The sequence below is a fragment of the Crassostrea angulata genome, chromosome 10 (genome assembly GCF_025612915.1).
Source record: "Crassostrea angulata isolate pt1a10 chromosome 10, ASM2561291v2, whole genome shotgun sequence".
Classification (NCBI taxonomy): Eukaryota; Metazoa; Mollusca; class Bivalvia; order Ostreida; family Ostreidae; genus Magallana; species Magallana angulata.
In genome coordinates, this window is record NC_069120.1 from 8,731,849 (window position 1) to 8,754,020 (window position 22,172).

At 34.2% G+C, this 22,172-nt stretch overlaps 1 protein-coding gene across 1 annotated transcript; it reads left to right on the plus strand.

Moving 5' to 3' along the window:
• The first annotated feature begins 9,087 nt into the window (after window positions 1-9,087).
• Window positions 9,088-18,098, plus strand: LOC128167399 (GTPase IMAP family member 8-like). Its single transcript, XM_052833103.1, has 2 exons — window positions 9,088-9,235; window positions 17,044-18,098. Exons 1-2 carry the CDS (start codon window positions 9,157-9,159, stop codon window positions 17,871-17,873), a joined length of 909 nt encoding a protein of 302 aa, XP_052689063.1. The 5' UTR covers window positions 9,088-9,156; the 3' UTR covers window positions 17,874-18,098.
• The last annotated feature ends 4,074 nt before the right edge of the window (window positions 18,099-22,172 follow it).

Genomic DNA, 22,172 nt, shown 5'->3' on the forward strand with positions numbered 1-22,172 from the left:
ATTGCTAGGATTTTGATTTCTGATAATTTATCGAAGAAATACCAGCTTTTGAACTTAGTCATTTTTTGGCAAAATATTGCATACAGGGTACCCTTATTGTACGGATAACTCCTCCTACAGTTCTCAAGATAGGAAGTTGTTCTTTTGCAGATCAATTGTACATATATCAGAGGTGTGCATATTGCTAGGATTTTGATTTCTGATTATTTATGAAAAAAATACTAGCTTTTGAACTTTTTGGCAAAATGTTGCATATAAGGGTACTCCATTTCACTGGATATGGGTTGACATGGATTATGGATACAGTTCACATAAAAAAACCCGGTTTGCTGTCACATTGACAGCTTTTCACTTGTAATTGGATTATCATTATGATGTTGACCAATTTAGGTAAGCATAATACATGTAGTAGCAGTAGAACAATATAATGAGATACCAGCATACATAAGTTCTACTTTCACTTTCTAAATGTGATCTCCCTTTGACAGCATACTGCATCATCATCTTTTAATATTTAAATAAGCTTATCATCGTTACCTATCCTATCGCATTTGTAAAGTTTTTGTCATTTTAGTTGCGAAAGTTATTTTTTTTCATTTGTCAGACTTGCACTACTGCAGAATTGAGTTGACCCCATATTGATCCTATATAAACAATTTCTTACTAAATTTGTGTATTACATGTAATTAAGTGTAGACACTTATCATTTTTATATGAGTTATAATAGGAAGGAAGGAGTAATTCTTTCTTCATGTATTATAATGCATCAAATACAATGTAGGTCATGACCTTATGGGACTGTTCTGACCCCACGAAACAGGAAAATACAAAATATCTTCTAATGTCACTATGATGCATCAAATGGTGTAAAGTACATTAATGACCCCCAGGTGTTGTCTTTAACCCCCCCCTGCCTTTATGAAATAGGAAATGATATGATACACTGTATATTTTGTTAACTTCTGAGATCTGAGATCCTCATCCCTAAACCATATTATTTATTATTGCTCTTTGTGTCATTGCGCGTAAAATTGTATATAGATTATGCCCCCTTGGAGACACCCTGACACTTTAGAACTAAAAATGATAAAGTATTTTATCTTATTCATATGTTACAGTAGTGTTTGATCCATATGGGTAATTCCTAGCCTAATGTCACTGCTTTGTTTAGGAGATTTTACAATTGCCCCAAATAGGCGAATACACATGGCAGTGATGCATATAACATTTTGTTTATAAATCTTAAAAATTGAATTAAGCAATTTCCAAAATGTTAATGTGCATCAGCAGAGAAAAAGCAAACAAGAAATGATTTAAAATTTGCTACCGTTCACATGTAAGAATGTATTAAGAAGACTGAATCTTTATAACCAGGTTAGATTGGGGGGGGGGTGAATGTGGAGTATAAACATTTATAATTTAAATCATTTATTGTTATTAATTTTAACTTGTCAATGAATACCAATTATTGATCCCAAGGTAGAACTATGACCTCTGATCATATCTCAATAGATCTTTTGTCAATTATGCAAGGTGTAATGTAATTTTTTTAAAGAATAAAATGTTTTACCAGTTATAAAAGTTTTTAGACACCCATATAATGGATCATTCGACAATTAAGGGGGAGAACAATTTATACTTGAGTTTGTTTGGGGGTGGGGGTTCCAAGTCATATTTTTGACAATTTTTTGATGTTATTTAAAATAAGACTAAGCCATACTACAGTCATGAACATGAATAGTATAGAACAAAACACAAACTAATGCATGTATATATACATAGAAAGTATTACAAAACATAGATGATAAATCTATATCTGGGTTCTTAAATTGAATCATATTATCATGTACATATTATATTATTGTTTCTTTGTTCAAGGCATTTCAGATGGTATGTAGGTCATGATCCCAAGTGTTTTTCCTGAAATTATCAAATATCATAAAAACCATTGAGATCCCCACCTTAATCCAAAGATATTATTCCTCCTTAGGTCATGCAGGTGCATCAGATCATTATGGCATGTAAGTCATGATCCTACGGGGTCATCCTGACCCCCTTAGAATCAGAAATTGTCAATTATCTTAAAATTATTGATGTTTGATGATCCTATCTCTATTTAATCTTTATTATTAAGTCTCCCGAATGAAATTTGGAGACTTATTGTTTTTGTACGGTTCTTAATACATGTATTATTATTCTTCGTCTTCTTCTTATTCTTCTTTCCCGCTCTGAACTTGTTTCTCAGAGATGGCTGAACAGAATTGTACAAAACTCTAGGATATGATAGGCCTGCGTATCTAGTTGTGCCCACTGGTTTGATTTTTCTCATTTTGGGTTAGACAACCACTTTTCGGGGGGGGGGGGGTGTCAAAAGGGTGTGGGATCTAACATTGAACCTTGTAGGAAGAATCGTAGAAAATATCGTTTGAAATATTAGATCTGACGCCTGGGGTCATCCCAACCCCCAAGGAATTTGAAATTACCATATATCTCAGAAACTGTTATAATCATGACCCCTAAACCTAAACCATATATATTCTTGTTCCTTATACCAAGGGGTATCAAATGTTACATGTATGTAGGTCATGGGCCCTGTGGGTGGTCCTGATCCCCTCGAACAGCAAGTCCCTTAATATCTTCAAAGAGTCTACGATTCTTCCCATAAGGTTCAATGTTAGACCCCACACCCTTTTGTAGTATGGCTTACTTATTTTAAATTACATCAAAAAATGGTCAAATATATGACTTGGAACCCCAACCTCCAAACAAAGTCAAATTTAAACTGTCGCACCCCCCCCCCCCTTCCCCCTGGAAAATTTTCTGGATCCGAGCATGTATTCCTCCTCAAACTATAGATAAAATGAAATTTTAAAAACTTGCATTTATTTATGCTTAAAATGAAAATAACTTTACATTTACACTATTCTTGATTTTTCAATGATCTATTAAAATCAAAATATAATTTGGGGTCTAAAAAGTTTTATAAACTGGTAAAAAATGTTATTCTTAAAAAAACCCACATTACACCTAGCATAATTGACAAATTATCTATTGAGATATGATCAGATGTAATATTTCTACCTTGGGATCAATAACTAATATTCATCAACAGGTTAAAATTAATAACAATAAATGATTCAAGTTATAAATATTTATACTCCACATCCACATCCCCCCACCCCCCCACCCCTAAATCAAACCTGGTTCTAAAGATTCAGTCATCTTACATTCTTACATGTGTACAGTAGTAAATTTTAAATCATTTCTTGATTGCATTTTCTCTCCTAATGCACATTAACATTTTTGAAATTGCTTAATTTAATTTTTGAGATTTATAAACAAAATGTTTTTGCATGTGTATTCACCTATTTGGGGCAATTGTTAAGTCTTCTAAACAAAGTAGTTTCATCGGCAAGGAATTACCCACATAGATCAAACACTACATATGAATAAGATAAAATACATTATTATTTCTAGTTCTAGAATGTCAGGGTGTCTCCAAGGGGGTATAACCTATATACAATTTGATATGCAATGACACAAAGAGCAAGGTTTAGGGATAAGGATCTCATAAGTTATCAAAATATACAGTGTATCATCATTTCCTATTTCATAAGGGGGGGGGGGGTTAAAGACAACACCCGGGGGTCATGTACTTTACAGCATTTGATGCATCATAATGACAAAAGAAGATATTTTGTATTTTCCTGTTTCATGGGGTCAGAACAACCCCATAGGGTCATGGCCTACATTGTATTTGATGCATTATAATACGTTAAGAAAGAAAGACCCCTTCCTTCCTATTATAACTCATAAAAAATGATAAGTCTCTACACTTACTTATACATGTAATACACAAATTAAATACGAAATTGTTACAGGGTCAATATGGGGTCAACTCAATACTGTAAGTCTGACAAATGAAAAAATAACTTTTGCAATTCAAATGACAGAAACTTTACAAATGCGATAGGATAGGTGACGATGATAAACTTCTCTAAATATTAAAAGATGATGATACAGTATGCTAGCAAATGGAGATAACTTATTTAGAAAGTGAAAGTAATACTTATGTACATACCGGTGTCTCATAATATTGTGCTACTATAATACTCACTATACATGTATTATGCTTACCTATATTGGTCAACATCATAATGATAATCCAATTAGAACACAATATGAATCCATTTAGTTGATCACCACAAAAGAAATGTTTGTGCATGTTAACTAATCCTTTTCTGCATTTGAAAAACATATACATATATGTACATCAAATCGAAGAGCTAGGTAAAACTAGTACCAGCAATTGAGACCTGTAGACCTGTGTTGTGTACATAACTTCAGACAACGATCAGTTATTTGTAACATGCATGTATCTATTCTTCAAAACATTTTCTGCATATAAAAAACACATACATGTATGTATACCACCTGAAACCCATATAATCGAAGAGCTGGGTAAAACCAGTATCCGCAATTGAGACCCGTAGACCTGTGTTAAGTGTACATAACTTCAGACAAAGATCAGTTATTTGTTACATGCATGTATTTTTATGACCTATTCTTCAAAACCCATTGCACTATTTTATGAGGAAAATAACAGCTTTCAGGTGGTGCAGGACACCTGCATATTGTGATGTATACTTCCTATTGAAATAAACAATAAATTATAAATATTATATTTTCCCCCAAAATAATGTTACCTTACGGGTTAGAGCAATTATGGGTAAGAGCTATTACAAATCTGTAAGGGCATTGGAGTCCGAGGTGTATATTTAGTAATTTTACTATTGATTTAAATGAATTTTTATTGGGGGGAGGGTCTGGACCCATCACTCACACCCCTTTTATAAATCCGTGCACACGATGATGTACATGTAGGTACACAGAAGCAAATCTAAAGCCGGCCACCGCAGCGGAGAGCGGGTATAATTTAATTTTGTTTGTAATAATTATATAGACCACAGTATACTTTCTATGACATGAAAAGTAAAAATTATTGATGAACTTAAAATTCACATGCCAACAGTTCAACCCCAAATCGCACATAAAGTGCTGCTCATGTGTTATTATCATATGGAAAGGGATCTCATCCTTCAGTTATGAAAATTATAATTTTAGAATGTTTTACAGGAACTTGCATGTGGCCTTCATTTTTAATTAAACTGGTACAAAACAGTGTTATTTAGGGGCACACACTTAGTGCGGGTATTACTGTCTAATGACAGCATCTAGTTTTTTTTTTACTGATAAACGTCAATTTGCTGCTACTATTTGACTCCCTGGATGAAATTTACAATTTTAAAACCTTATTGCACATCTATAGGACAGCCCCAATTATATTCCAAGAGATGACGTACATGAAGCTACTCCAAAAGTTGTAAGAGGGGTTCTGGGAACCATACTTTTTTTGCAAGAAAACATCATTTTTCGTTGCCCACTGATCCCCTTAATAAAAAAAAGATCTGGAACCTGATCACGCCTCAATATGACACCCCCCAATCATATTCTAGAAGATCATTTGGCTACTGCCAAAAAAAAAGTTTTTAAAACCATTTTTTTTGTAAAAAAAAATCATTATTCAGCCATTAATTGACCCGGAGGACAAAATTGAAAATTCCGAAACCTTATTGCGCATCTATAGGACACCCTAAAACATATTCCAAAAGATGATTTGTCTACTGTTGAAAATGTAGGAGGAGTTCGAGGAAGAAGGTTTTTTGTGAAAAAACGTCATTTTTTTAACCAATTATTTGACCCCCAGGACTACTAGAGAATTTTTGAAACCTTTTTACAAAACAACATGATACCCCAAATCAAACTCCAAGAGTTCAGTTTGCTGGTTTATTAGATGTAAGAGCAGTTTGAGAAAGTAAAACGTGTCAGACGGAAAGACGGACGGACGGAACAGGGTAACAACAATATACCCGAACTTTCTTTAGGAATTTCATTGGAATTTGCAACTTTCGTATACAAAATACAATTCAATGCTAAGATATATCAAAGATAATTTATGAAATCAAATTTTCAAAGTTGCCTAAATGTCTACACTCTTGATGACTCATCTAAAACCCGCGCAAAAAAAGATTGATAAGTGAAATCATATACTTTTCCCGATAAGCTCAGTTTTAAATGGATAAATAAAATGGCATGGAAAATGAGGTCAGAAAATAATTATGCACTTGCGTTAGGTGAGACGGTTGTATCTATGGGATAACACGTTACGAATACAATTTGTAACGTATAGTTCAATACCTTTCATCAATGACGAACATGATGTGCTGTTTTTTGGGTGCGGGGTTTGCGTAATCATACCACATTAGACTTCGACATTGGATATCGGACATTTACGAAATAGGAACATCGACACACCTCCTTATTGACATTTACATGACAAAGCTATAAGCCTCCAATAATGCTATTAATTTCACTACACTTTCCTTAGTTTGAATAATCTGTGTCTCGGGAAAGGCCCTCACCACAGTTACATGAGTTAGAATGCTTCCCTTATACCCATAATGTAGTATTCTCTTTTGAGAAGTGGACAGGCATAGCCTACATCAACTTCTCTTCGCAAACCCTCATATTTTGATTCTGGAAAACGTGTAAATGTCGGAACCAAAGACGGTTTACACTTCGACCCATGTTTCGACTCCAGTTTCCATGAATTGTCGTAACAGACCTACTATTTCTACATTTTAAATATTATTGCATCCATATATCATTAAAAAAATCAACACTAACCCGCTGTCAAATCATTTTCGCAACTTCTACTTCCTCGGGTACAAACTTTCATTTTACTCATTGACAAGTGACCATAAAAAGCCTGCTGGTCTCTTGTTACCAAATGTTTACAAATGTTGGCCCCTGAGCCAGGGTATAGATAATCTGAGATTCCTTTGGCTCTTGAACCCCCACATTTTTAGTAACAGTCAGAGGAGTGTATCGCTGGGGGAAATAATGCGTTTCTGTATATCCGGCGACAATAAGACTAAAATGCACTAGTTGGTACAAAGCAATTTATTTAAACTTTAGGTCGGTAAGGGTGATTTCTGGGAATCCAAAAATTACATCCGAACGACCCGAAACCAAATTCCTCTCTCTCTCTCTCTCTCTCTCTCTCTCTCCAATCTGGACAATGGTGTGTATCACAATATAATTAATTAAAAACAATAGAAATTAGCACTTAAACACGTCGTCATAGAGCAAAACTTCAATTTGAGTGGGTCGATCAAAGTTGAAGTGTAAGAGTTAATAAAATAATTAAACATTTATAACTAAAGTAAATTATTGTCTTGTAAACTTATAATTTTTCCCTTTACAATTTTTTTTAAACATACTAAGTATTTTTTTCATTTTTGCTTACTATTGTAAAATAATATGAATTATAAACCAATGTTTGACTAATACATGCATTTTGTTTGATTATTATGATAATTACGAATAAATTTTTTTTCTCAATCGTCTATTTATCTTCCGATGTTGTATTTCTTATCCGACAATTTGGTCTTATTTTGTTTTTTCACGTCTGGTATGTTTGGTCCCTAGCCATTTTAGTTCATTTTCTATCAGCGCTTTGGGATAACAGTATTCAGGTACTCTTAGACTTATCACTGAAATTCACTGTGTATAAGATACAGAGAAAGGGGAAATTGGGTTTATGTTTGTAGAGGGCCAGTTACTGGCATAGAACTTGAAAAGGTGATTTAAGAATATAAATCAAATTCTAGAGCTTCCGTAAATCAATTAAATATTTTTTTCGACGGTGACTATGAGTAAGTTATATATCTAAATATATTAAATTCTCGAAAAAAGAAGAATAATGAAATCTTAGGGACGATTCAATGATTCTTTCATACAATAAGTTCATTGATCCTTAGAATTTCGATGCATTTTGTAAATATGGATGGACTCTCTACTCAGTACAACACTTGCATATTGAGAAAGCTCGTATTTTGGTTATTTGAGTGAGGTCAAATAAGTATGTTGACACTTGTTTAATTTTGTTAACCAATCTGAACTGATTCAATTAATTTTTATTTATTCTTGGTATATATATTAATGAATTAATAAAACTCAATACATCAATAAAATAAACACGTAAAAATTTCTGAACATATTTCTGTTTGCATCGTAGACGATAATAGGGCACATCATACATGCAACCCAGCGCAACACAAGCAAACAATAGACACTCTAATTACATACTGGTAGATTGGAAACGTTAATTACTTATCTAAGTAGCAAGAGAGGGTTTAAATAATAAGTTTCAATGTTTATGTAAGTAATAAATCACCAGAGTTCATGGAATTTCAAAAAAACAAACATTATATGTGCGGAAAATTCTACGTGTTCATTTTTGATTGATATGCATAAGTGAAGTAGGCTTTTAAATTTTATGAATTTGTAAAACTCATAAAAATCAGATACATTTTAGTACTGTCCTATCTGATATAATCAAAAGGACAGTACTTTATACATCCAAATATATTTCGTTCATCTCCCTGATGTCGCGCACTCAGTTCTGATGTATGGGGTCCTCTGATTGAAGAGTGTATCGGTAAATGTTACAGAAATGAAATTGAATTACCCCCGATTGGTTTTAATTTTTATTAAATTATATTAGAATAGATTAAAATTCGTAATAAATTAACACACGCAAATTGAAAACGGTGATTTTGCCAATAAATTCGTAAAAATTCAGAGCAGGAAAAACAACCCGTTATACGGTATAATAATAAATACATGATTGTTTTAAAAATACTCACCTCCACTAGTTGCCATGGTGCTGTTACACTTTTTAAACTACAAATTACTCTAGTATTTTTTTTTTATTAAATACAGTCAATCTTCTTTCCTTTCTTCGCGAACGGTTAGCGTTGCCTTGTGCAATGCTATTGTTCAGTGACATGCGTAAAACTTTTCACCACCTGTTTGAAATCGATTGTAAGTTAGACTTTTGCAATCGAAAACAACATATAGTATACAGGAACGTGATTGGTTGACAGAATACTTGTACTTTGCACATCTGTTTAAACGGGTTTTTTTTTTATCTGCACATCTGCGCATTGGCCGGCACTTATCTATATGTACTTTGCACGTTTGCTTGAACTGTTGTTTATTTATTTTTTATTTATTTGAATGTAACCTTGAATGAAATTTGATATTATCTGCATTGTAAAGGTTTACTGCAAGGCTAGAGTGTACACTATGGAGGACTCGGACACGTCTGGTAGGTTCTTACTTTATCTGAAAATAACGTGGGTGAATATGATATTTCAATGGCAATCGGTTTTTAGAACGCAGTTCGCAGTTCGCAGTTCGCAATTGAATAGTGAACTGCGTTCTATAGAACGCAGTTCGCAATTCAAAATTTAGTGCGATTGAATAGTGAACTGCGTTCTATAGAACGCAGTTCGCAATTCAAATTTAGAATTCATATTTGGGGCCCGCTTGCCTTATATGCAATTGAATAGTGAACTGCGTTCTATAGAACGCAGTTCGCAATTCAAAATTTAGAATTCATACTTGGGGCCCGCTTGCCTTATATGCAATTGAATAGTGAACTGCGTTCTATAGAACGCAGTTCGCAATTCAAAATTTAGAATTCATACTTGGGGCCCGCTTGCCTTATATGCAATTGAATAGTGAACTGCGTTCTATAGAACGCAGTTCGCAATTCAAAATTTAGAATTCATATTTTGGGCCCGCTTGCCTTATATGCAATTGAATAGTGAACTGCTTTCTATAGAACGCAGTTCGCAATTCAAAATTTGGAATTCATACTTGGGGCCCGCTTGCCTTATATGCAATTGAATAGTGAACTGCGTTCTATAGAACGCAGTTCGCAATTCAAAATTTAGAATTCATACTTGGGGCCCGCTTGCCTTAAATGCAATTGAATAGTGAACTGCGTTCTATAGAACGCAGTTCGCAATTCAAAATTTAGAATTCATACTTGGGGCCCGCTTGCCTTATATGCAATTGAATAGTGAACTGCGTTCTATAGAACGCAGTTCGCAATTCAAAATTTGGAATTCATATTTGGGGCCCGCTTGCCTTATATGCAATTGAATAGTGAACTGCGTTCTATAGAACGCAGTTCGCAATTCAAAATTTAGAATTCATACTTGGGGCCCGCTTGCCTTATATGCAATTGAATAGTGAACTGCGTTCTATAGAACGCAGTTCGCAATTCAAAATTTAGAATTCATACTTGGGGCCCGCTTGCCTTATATGCAATTGAATAGTGAACTGCGTTCTATAGAACGCAGTTCGCAATTCAAAATTTAGAATTCATACTTGGGGCCCGCTTGCCTTATATGCAATTGAATAGTGAACTGCGTTCTATAGAACGCAGTTCGCAATTCAAAATTTAGAATTCATACTTGGGGCCCGCTTGCCTTATATGCAATTGAATAGTGAACTGCGTTCTATAGAACGCAGTTCGCAATTCAAAATTTAGAATTCATACTTGGGGCCCGCTTGCCTTATATGCAATTGAATAGTGAACTGCGTTCTATAGAACGCAGTTCGCAATTCAAAATTTAGAATTCATATTTGGGGCCCGCTTGCCTTATATGCAATTGAATAGTGAACTGCATTCTATAGAACGCAGTTGCAATTCAAAATTTAGAATTCGTAATTGGGATCCGCTTGCCTTATATGCAATTGAATAGTGAACTGCATTCTATAGAACGCAGTTGCAATTCAAAATTTAGAATTCATAATTGGGACCCGCTTGCCTTATATGCAATTGAATAGTGAACTGCGTTCTATAGAACGCAGTTCGCAATTCAAAATTTAGTGCGATTGAATAGTGAACTGCGTTCTATCTAGAACGCAGTTCGCAATTCAAAATTTAGAATTCATATTTGAGGCCCGCTTGCCTTATATGCAATTGAATAGTGAACTGCGTTCTATCTAGAACGCAGTTCGCAATTCAAAATTTAGAATTCATATTTGAGGCCCGCTTGCCTTATATGCAATTGAATAGTGAACTGCGTTCTATCTAGAACGCAGTTTGCAATTCAAATTTAGAATTCATATTTGGGTAGTTTTTAGCTCACCGAAACGAAGTCGGGGGGAGCTTATGCTATACCCTCGGCGTCGGCGTCGGCGTCCGAACCTGGTTAAAGTTTTTGTTGCAGGTCCTGTATCTAAGTTATTACTTGTCCTATCTTCACCAAACTTGCATGGATGATGAATCTTGACCTACTCATGGACTTGAAAGACCTGAATGCTGAATCAGTGCCATGAGTTTCAGATGCTGGAGGAGGTTAAGGTTTTTGGAGCAAGTTAGAGTTTTTTGTGCAGGTGCCCTTTGATAGCAATTTATAGGTTACTACTGGTCCTAACTTTACCAAACTTGCATGGATGGTGCATCTTATGATACTGATGCATCAGACATGCTTTAATGCTGAATCTGAGCCATAGGTTTCAGATGCTGGATGAGGTTAAGGTTTTTAGAGCTGGTTAACGTTTTTGGAGCAGGTGCCCTTTGATGATTATATCTTAGTTATTACTGGTCCTAACTTCACTAAATTTGCATAGATGGTGTGTCGTATGATACTGATGCCTCTGACAGGAAGGAATGCCGAATCTGAGCCATAAGTTTCGGATGCTGGATGAGGTTAAGGTTTTTAGAGCTGGTTAAAGTTTTGGAGCAGGTGCCCTTTGATGATTATAACTTAGTTATCACTGGTCTTAACTTCACCAAACTTATATGGATGGTGCGTCTTATAATACTGATGCACCTGACAGGCATGAATGCTGAATCTGAGCCATAGGTTTCAGATGCTGGATGAGGTTAAGGTTTTAAGAGTTTGTTAAAGTTTTTGGAGCAGGTGCCCTCTGATGATTATGTCTTAGTTATTACTGGTCCTAACTTCATAAAACTTGCATGGATGCCTGATACGTCTTATGATACTGATGCACCTGGCAGGCTTGAATGCTGAATCAGAGGCGTATGTTTCGGATGCTGGATGAGATTTGTTTTTTTGGAACAGGTCACAAATTTATAGATAATAGCTTGCATAGTTGATTTAACTATAATGAACTGCAGAGGTAGCTTCAGATGCAGATCTCCATTATCAAAGTTGCTAAAAAAAATTATCCGATCTAAAACCTGCTTGATAGATGTGTTCGTTGTTAAATGATATAATATGATTCCTATGATATAGTATTGTATGATATGATACACTATTGTTTTATATGATACAATATTATATCATATATTATATTGTAAAAAGTTATATGATACGATATGATATTGTATCAATTTTTTTTGTACATTATGAAATGATATTGTATTGTGATATTGTTATGTATAGTATTGTTTATTAAGATACAATATTGTATAATAGGATATTGTATAATATCACATATATTATATTTTATCACATGCTATTTCATATGATATTGCAACATAATATAGTATCATATGATATGATATTGTATAATATATATCATATCATATGATACGATATTGTATAAAATGAGATTGGTTTATATAATATATTATTATATCAATATATGAAAATGTATTATATGATATTGTATAATGTGATATTGTATCATATAATACAATAAAGTATACTATGATATTGTATGATATAATATAGTACTATATCACATGATATTGTATCAATTGATATGATACAATGTTGTAGCTTATTTTATTGTATCATATGATACAATATCCTACATTGTATTAAATATGATACAATATCATACAATGCAATATCATGCTATAATATTATACAGTATAATATTGTGATGCATTATGTGATATGATATTGTATCATATATTATTATAATGTATCATATCATATCATATCAATATCATAATATATTATGATATTGTATTATGTGATCAAATACAATAATGTATAACAAGATACAATGTCATATCATATGTTACAATATCATATTTCATCATTATTTATTACAGTATTTTATTGTAATATATAATATATATTGTACTGGTATCATAGGATGCAATATAGTATTTTATATTATCGTATTGATAAACATTGTATCATATAATACCCTATGAAATGAACATATGATTATTATACAATTTTAATTATATGATATTGTTATACGATATTTTGTCAAAACAGTATCCATGTATATCCAAGATCATTAACTATGATTTTCAAATAATATGATAAAGGTGGTCTCATAAAGGTGATTCCTCAAAAAGGTGATCCCTCGTCTCGGTGAGCTTTGTAATCTGTTATTACCTATGTTTAAGAATCGGGCTTATATGCAATTGAATAGTGAACTGCGTTCTATCTAGAAAGCAATTCGCAAATCAAAATTTAGAATTCATATTCGGGACCTGAATTTTTCAGGGGCATCTACTAGTGGTATTTCACTACCACTGTGAAAATATGGTGATGCAGTTATCTATAGTTTCTGAGAATCGGGCTTATATGCAATTGAATACTGTAGTTTCATTGATATTCAAGGGCGTCAATTTTCGTGGATAAAGTGAAAATCACAATATCAAGTATACGTAAATTAGTGGCCAATGAACCTATCAATACAAAATGTTAATTAAAATTGCACTTCAATGAATATTTAATTTCGTGGATCAACTTAACAATGATCCACGAAATTCATATCCTTATCTAGTGACACACTAGTAACTATATTTTTATTCATATGCACTGATAATAAATGAAAATAATATATATATTTCAAAGTACATTTTATTTATTTTTTATCCATGCTTGCGTGCATGCATATTTCAGCATGCGCAGTCTAATATTTCCGGACACGACTTCTTACTAGACTGTGAAACTTGCAAAGTTGCGTTAGCGCGACGGCGTGTTAAGGGTGTTGTTTACTCAGGGTTTGAGTTCTCAAATTCTGATTGTTATAAAGTTCAATATAATGAGTAACATTTGTTCAAAACAAAAAAAGTATTAATAAAATGAATTATTATTGACAAAAATTTGATATTTTTACTTTATTACGGAATTAGGCTCCAACAAAAATAGACTTTAAGCCAAACAGAGGAAATTCGGGCTAAATTTTGCAGATTTTGTTTTCCGCTAAAACATTTTTGGCAGTACTCTAATATTGAAAGTTAAGATTTTATATTTTAGTCTATATAATTTTTCATATTTTCTGTTGGTTTTACCTCACTTATTCATTAAAATAATTGTATGGCACGAATTGCTAAAATATTAAAAAATGCTTAAAAACGATAAAATACACCATATCTCAAAATTTTGATCATTGACCTCATATAAATTTTATGCCAACAGAATAAGGTCAATATAAGTAGTTTAATGCTATAAATGTTTTTGTATTATCATCATTCAATTTTTTGTAAACTTAGATAAAAAATGGGTAGGAATTTGAAAACGGATCGAGGAAATTCGGACTGGAATATTTTTTCGAATTGTAGCTGAAATCTTAATGTTTTGTACCTATTAAGTGCCACTGCCATTCATAAAATGTATTACATTTTTTAAAGTGTTTTATTATTTGAAATATATTTACAATTAAGAAAATTTCAATTGTAGTGTAAAATTTTATGGGATTTTTCGTGATTTTTCAAAAAATATTCAATGGCCATTTACTCAAAAAGTAGGTCATTGACCTACTTTTTTGAAAGTGAAAAATAACACCACAATCAAAGGTCTATAACATTCAATAGATGGGGTTTTATTATCATCAGTGGAATTTTTTTTCAGTCTGAGTAAACGTCATCCTTAAGCAAAGTTGTGTTAGCGCGACGGCGTGTTGTGCAAAGTTGTGTTAGCGCGACGGCGTGTTGTGCAAAGTTGCGTTAGCGCGACAGTGTGTTGTGTACATGTGTTAGCGCAATGTCTCGTTTATCTGAGCGCGATGTCGCGCTAATGCAAATGGCCCTATCCGGACACCATACAGATCTCAAAAACTATAGATTACTGCATCACCAAATTTCACAGTGGTAGTGAAATACCACTAGTAGATGCCCCTGAAAATTTCGGGCCCCAAAAATGAATTGCGAACTGCGTTCTAGAACGCAGTTCACTATTCAATTGCATATAAGGCAAGCGGGCCCCAAATATAAATTCTAAATTTTGAATCGCAAACTGCATTCTAGATAGAACGCAGTTCACTATTCAATTGCATATAAGGCAATCGGGCCCCAAATATGAATTCTAGATTTTGAATTGCGAACTGCGTTCTAGATAGAACGCAGTTCACTCTTCAATTGCATATAAGGCAAGCGGGCCCCAAGTATGAATTCTAAATTTTGAATTGCGAACTGCGTTCTAGATAGAACGCAGTTCACTATTCAATTGCATATAAGGCAAGCGGGCCCCAAATATGAATTCTAAATTTTGAATTGCGAACTGCGTTCTAGATAGAACGCAGTTCACTATTCAACATTTTGAATTGCGAACTGCGTTCTATAGAACGCAGTTCACTATTCAATTGCATATAAGGCAAGCGGGCCCAAAATATGAATTCTAAATTTTGAATTGCGAACTGCGTTCTATAGAACGCAGTTCACTATTCAATTGCATATAAGGCAAGCGGGCCCCAAGTATGAATTCTAAATTTTGAATTGCGAACTGCGTTCTATAGAACGCAGTTCACTATTCAATTGCATATAAGGCAAGCGGGCCCCAAGTATGAATTCTAAATTTTGAATTGCGAACTGCGTTCTATAGAACGCAGTTCACTATTCAATTGCATATAAGGCAAGCGGGCCCCAAGTATGAATTCTAAATTTTGAATTGCGAACTGCGTTCTATAGAACGCAGTTCACTATTCAATTGCATATAAGGCAAGCGGGCCCCAAATATGAATTCTAAATTTGGAATTGCGAACTGCGTTCTATAGAACGCAGTTCACTATTCAATTGCATATAAGGCAAGCGGGCCCCAAATATGAATTCTAAATTTGGAAATGCGAACTGCGTTCTATAGAACGCAGTTCACTATTCAATCGCACTAAATTTTGAATTGCGAACTGCGTTCTATAGAACGCAGTTCACTATTCAATTGCGAACTGCGAACTGCGAACTGCGTTCTAAAAACCGATTGCCTATTTCAATTCCAATTTACAGTATAGATCACGTTACAGTCAACATTGAGAATAGTGGCCGCAGAATTCAGAATTCCATTTTCGATTTCTCCTCGGCAAACACATGGAATTTGCAACTTTTGTATACAAAATGCAATTCGATGCTAAGAAATATCAAATATAATTTATGGAATCAAATCTTCAAAAGTGCCTAAATGTGTACACTAGTACTCTTGATGACTCGTCTAAAACCCGCGCGCAAAAAAAGATGGAGAAGTGAAATTATATACTTTTCCGGATAAGCTCAGCTTTAAATGTATAAATAAAATTGCCCGGAAAATGAGGCCAGAAACGAATTATGCGCTTGCGTAACATGTAGGTGAACGTTGAGACGGCTTATAACATCATATTTACATTTTCCGGTGTCGTTGTATCCATGTGATAACAAGTTACGAATACAATTTGTAACGTATGGTTTAATACCTTTCATCAATGACGAAAATGGTATGCTGTTTTGGGGGTGCGGGGTTTGCGTAATTATACCAAATAAAAAAACCCGTAAAATTGCCAGTAATTTAATATGAAATCGTACAACTGCTGAAAATAATATAAGTAATAAGGAATCATTCTGTTAATATTGTGAGGTGATCATCATGGTCGGAGTGTACTTAACTCCATCATAAAGCCCTTCGTAAGGGTGAAATCCATTAGATAGCTAAAATAGATATCGAACTATGTTTGATTAACTGTTTAGTATAAAACCCAGAGTAAGTTGTCTGCTGTTTGCTTGGTTTTTATTTTGGTTTTTTTTTATTGGGGGGGGGGGGTACATTTTGGAACTGCCGGTTTTAGTAATCCCCCCTCCCCCTCACTCGCGGCGGCAGGGCTTGTCCTCTTCTAGCTTTATTGGATTTGATCACGACCGACCATAGTGACCCCATCATACTACTAAAAAATGATTCTTTATTCCTTAAATAATCAGATTTGTTTTTTCATAAATTCTAGGCGCCTTTCCATCCAAAACATGCACGGGACTCCGGGTATTTTTTATTGGACCTCGCGGTGCAGGGAAAAGCGCAACTATCAACACAATAATTGGCAGAGACGTGGCTGAATCCACGAGCTCCCTGCGGAAGGAATCAACAACAAAGAAAATGAATAAGTATCTTGTTGAGAATCAAAATGTTGTTTTAGTAGACACTCCGGCGCTCCGGAGGTCCATAATAAAAGAACTGAAAAAAGAGTTCAGAAAGTCCGACATTCTGGCGTTTGTAATAGCTGCACAACGATTACAAATGGAAGATGAGACTTGCATTTTGATGGTTTTAAAGGACCTAAAATATTTACATTCTCGAAGTTTTATCTTGCTAACAAGAGGGAGTAATATTGTTGATGACAGCAATGTATTCAATCCTGAATCTAACAAAGAACTGTATCAGCTATATGAAGCTGTTGATAAGAGATATGTTGTGTTTGAGAATAGGAATAAAACTGAAAAAGAAAGAAAACTTTGTATCGATAAGTTCCTGTCCATGTCAAGAGAAATTAGTTTTAATGAAGAAATCAAGATAGAGACCCTCAGAGAAAATTACAGCAAAGTTAGCGGAAGGAACATCGTAATCCAATCTATTAGTTGGACAGTCATAGCTCTTGCAATCGTTCCAATTTTCATTTCATCTGCAAAAAATATTAATGTCCTGAGATCTGTAGCCACCAATGACCTATATACCACGTGGTGTTGCCATTTGAGTCTTATATATGATGGTTTTCAAAGTATGACATGGAATGGTTTTCAGAACTTTTTAATGTCTGGGTTGTATGTTCCAATCTTCTAAGGTTCTTTGTCTTTGGACCAATCTATTCACATTTTTTGGAAATGTACTGTATTAATATATGAAATTAAAGTATTTTTATGCCTTCTGATTGTTCTAATAATTACTGCTGAGTTGCGTTCAAGATCGTACCAGCCACGAAGCTCTTCGTCGGTCTTCGTCAATGATCTTGAACGACACGCTAACTTAGCAATAACTACGAAAGCCCAGGTCCCGGGGCCATAAAAGTTAGACGAGCTCACTTTTGATCTCAGTCTCACTTTTACAAAAGGAATATATATTTTTTAATTATTTTTTCGATCTTAATATTTACAATGCTTCAGAAAGGCATTTTAAATAGGCGACATTTGTTGTGTCATTTGTTGAGTTATAAGCGAGTTACAGAGCTAGAATTCTTCGCTATGTAAACAAAGCGTTTGTATACCTTTTGAACGTTGACGTAATAATTTCAGTTTTAAACCTAAAACGAATGTGTTAAACGTTAGAAACTGTTTATATATGCTTAAAATAAATAAAAAGATAGACAAATAAGTTTGAAAAATATTTTTTACTGGTATATTGAATCTATGTAAACAAAAACAGGGCACGAGCCTTGTTTACATGACGAAGAATTGTGAGCCCTGTATCTTGCTTATAACTCTACGAATAACTCTCAAATTTAATTTGATTATTAGAAATGTATTTCTAAAGCATTGTAAATAATAAAAACATAAAAATAGAATTTGACCAAAATCGTGACCATGCCTCTTGAAGGAAAAAAGTAGATAGACAGTTTTGATTTTCTTTTTGATCTTAAAAAGCTTACAAAAAACATCTGTATATCATACAAAACAGTTAAAAAAAAGACTGCTCTGACCGTTATCCACTTCTCATGATTGAAAAACATTCATTTATGAAAATAGGAGGGGTAGGTAGGTTAAAGTGCCTGAGGAATCTCGAATATATCTATACCTTTGCTTCAAAAGTAAAAAAAACCTGTAAACGTTTCGTAATAAGAAATCTTATTAAGAGGCTTTCAATGGTTCATCTTTTATAATATTCAGTTTCATAAAATTATGCACACAAAATGCATACAGCTTATTTCTACAAGTAAACAATGCACAGGATATTAAATAGATTTCCTAAAATAGAACATAAATTTAATTCAATATTGTTAAGTGTCAATTAACCATGTAGTTTTCAAGATGAAGTTAAAAGTTTAAATGGATTCAATGACACACAACAATTAACCTAAGTAAAAATAAATGTTCAATACATGGCCATATTTATCACCTACACCCCCATCAGCTCAATGGCCTGGTCAGTGAGTTTCACAATTTAACATCAGGACATAATGAACACAATAACAATGCATAACTTTATCTCCCATGACTGTGACAGTGCAGTATTGAATCAATACATTTTCACTATGTGACTATATCAGTCCCGCCCTAGGACCTGAACCCCTGTCTCAGGGACCATTAATTTTAAGCTTTAGGTTGATGACTTAATGGTCAACATTATATAAATAGTGCCTGTTTGAGAGGGTAACTGTTGAAATTGACACTCCGAGAAAACAGTTGTCAACCGACGCGAAGCGGAGGTTGACAATGGTTTTCGAGAGGTGTCAATTTCAACAGTTACCCTCCCAAACAGGCACTATTTATTTTATTATTCTGAATGTCTTATTTTTAAAGACAATTTTACTTCTTTTATATAGAAATGAAGTGAATTCTACGGCGAACCGTACGCGCATAATTTACGCGCATGTAACAATTCGTTGTGTTACCCGTTGCCAAGTGTGTTGCTAACGCTGAGGGTAATAGAACGGATTACCAACTGCGTCTAAACCAATCAGATTTCAGTATTTAACATGAAAGTATAATAATATATAAATAGTGCCTGTTTATTATTTATTTTTACTACAGTATTCAGCTGTATCCACGAGATTTAAATATTAACCTATATCTGCTAGGTTCAACTGACCTAGATATATATTTTAGATTTCTTGACTTGTATATTATCAATCGCAGCTGACCACACTATGCAAGCTTTAATTAACAACGATCATTTCCGTCGTTTTTTTTTCAAAGCCAGTGCATGTTTATTCATGTACGTTTACTGCCTTTTACTAGTTAGTTATCGGTTGAGCACAGTGATTAGATTGTCCTTGTTTTTTACCTCTAGTGATAAAGGAATATATTTGTAAAAGTTCAATAACAACGAAATAAAGTACTCCTAGTAAAATCTTATTTCCTAAAGTTTATTTTATTTTATGTTTTGTGAAGATAAAATGGTTGATAGCGAATCATTTTTGTCATTGGGTTCAGTTAACAAAATCAGAGACAATAGCTAAGTCAGTACAACATATCAACACGGTTTTGGACATTGTGTAATAATAACTACTATAAAAAAAACTATAAAAAATTATAATCATATCTTATATTCAATACAAATAAAAAAATGTATCTTTAATGTAAGTTTTTCTTTAACGGAAAATTGAACATTTAACCCCAAATTCTTAATTCCTTAATGTTTGGGAGTTCTAGTATGGGTACATCCTGACCATAAAATTGTCCATGCGAAATAAAAAAAGAAAGGGTCATAGTTTTTTTTATATTTGCCAAATTCATCTTTCATAATATTCAGGGTAGTGTTACACCCTTGTCATTGTTGTTCACACTGCTGTCGAGAGGAAAGGCCGGTCAAGCCATATAAATGTCTATCTGTATACCTCATAACACTTGCTGATATTACAAATAGCCATGCCTGTATTATCCTGATTATATTCTACATGTAACTGACACATCCAAATCTGGGGTCTCTGTATTGGGTAAGCCTTTTTTCGGCATTAATTATTGAATTCACCAAACTAACCCAGCACTATACATTATATTGCTTGAAAGACACAGAGCCTGGCAACATTCAGCAATTATGAAATAGAACTTAACAATAAATAGTATGAGAAATATTTATTACTCCGCTATAACAAACAATTGGTGGATGTTGGCCGCATAATGATTTTTTGTGGGGTAACTGGGGAGCCGACCAGTGTGCCAGTTTAACTACCCATGTAGGGACACACTGAGGGCCCGAGTATGAAACATCAGTGCCCGAACCTGAACGATCCCCAGCGTTCTAAGGAGGGTAGTGAGACCTGCCCTTCTCACCCTGTCTCCTGCAGTGCTACCTGGTTTAGAACTTTGCATGACAAAGGCTACTTTATCAACCCATTATTACATGCACCAGCCTGTAGCATCCCCTCACTGGAGTGAGGTGGATGTGGCCCCACCTATACCCAGTGTAGGCCCCACTATACAAAAAAATCCCAATTTTACATTGTAACCACATGGCACAGTTAACTGTAATAACTTTGCCTTTTATAAACCATATTGAATGATTTAATTTATATACTATCCCCTAGCTTTGAAAGCAAGTGGGGGGAGACACCCAGGTTTTGGAGCAGAAAGTGTCAACACATACCACTGCGGACTCCCCAGTCCCCATCCCCCCTAAAAATGTGATGCGACAAGAAAAAGTTACATGTACAAGTCCAAAATATGAAAGTCTATTGAAAAAAGATAAACTGTTGAACACAAGTCCAGATGACACCGAGCTGCTTGTCATCCTGTCTGGCTGTTTTTTCTGGTTTTCTAGCAGATTTTCAGTCTGCATCCGACTTTTTTATTCAATGACCTGTCAAAATAAAGAAAAGAAAAACGAGAAAGAAACCAAAAGCACAAATATATGTTAATAAATATCTAAGTATAAAGTAATTAATAAAAATGGGGGCTGGGTGGGTGGGTGCTAAAATTCGATGAAAACTGTGGGGTTTTTGCAGGGGCTTCCGGATAAGCCAATGGTTAGCTCGTACAGAGTTTTTTCGGAATATACAGAGTGTCTCAAAATTAATACAGACTATTTGATATAAAAACAAATAATCCTGATTAATTATTGAATTCACCAAGCTAACCCAGCACTATACATTATATTGCTTGAAAGACACAGAGCCTGGCAACATTCAGCAATTATGAAATAGAACTTAACAATAAATAGTATGAGAAATATTTATTACTCCGCTATAACAAACAATTGGTGGATGTTGGCCGCATAATGATTTTTTGTGGGGTAACTGGGGAGCCGACCAGTGTGCCAGTTTAACTACCCATGTAGGGACACACTGAGGGCCCGAGTATGAAACATCAGTGCCCGAACCTGAACGATCCCCAGCGTTCTAAGGAGGGTAGTGAGACCTGCCCTTCTCACCCTGTCTCCTGCAGTGCTACCTGGTTTAGAACTTTGCATGACAAAGGCTACTTTATC

Coding starts and splice junctions, on each gene's coding strand:
- LOC128167399 (XM_052833103.1), top strand. CDS start 9,157: ATGAAATTTGATATTATCTGCATTGTAAAGGTTTACTGCAAGGCTAGA. Junction 9,236..17,043: donor GGAGGACTCGGACACGTCTG/GTAGGTTCTTAC, acceptor CATAAATTCTAG/GCGCCTTTCCATCCAAAACA.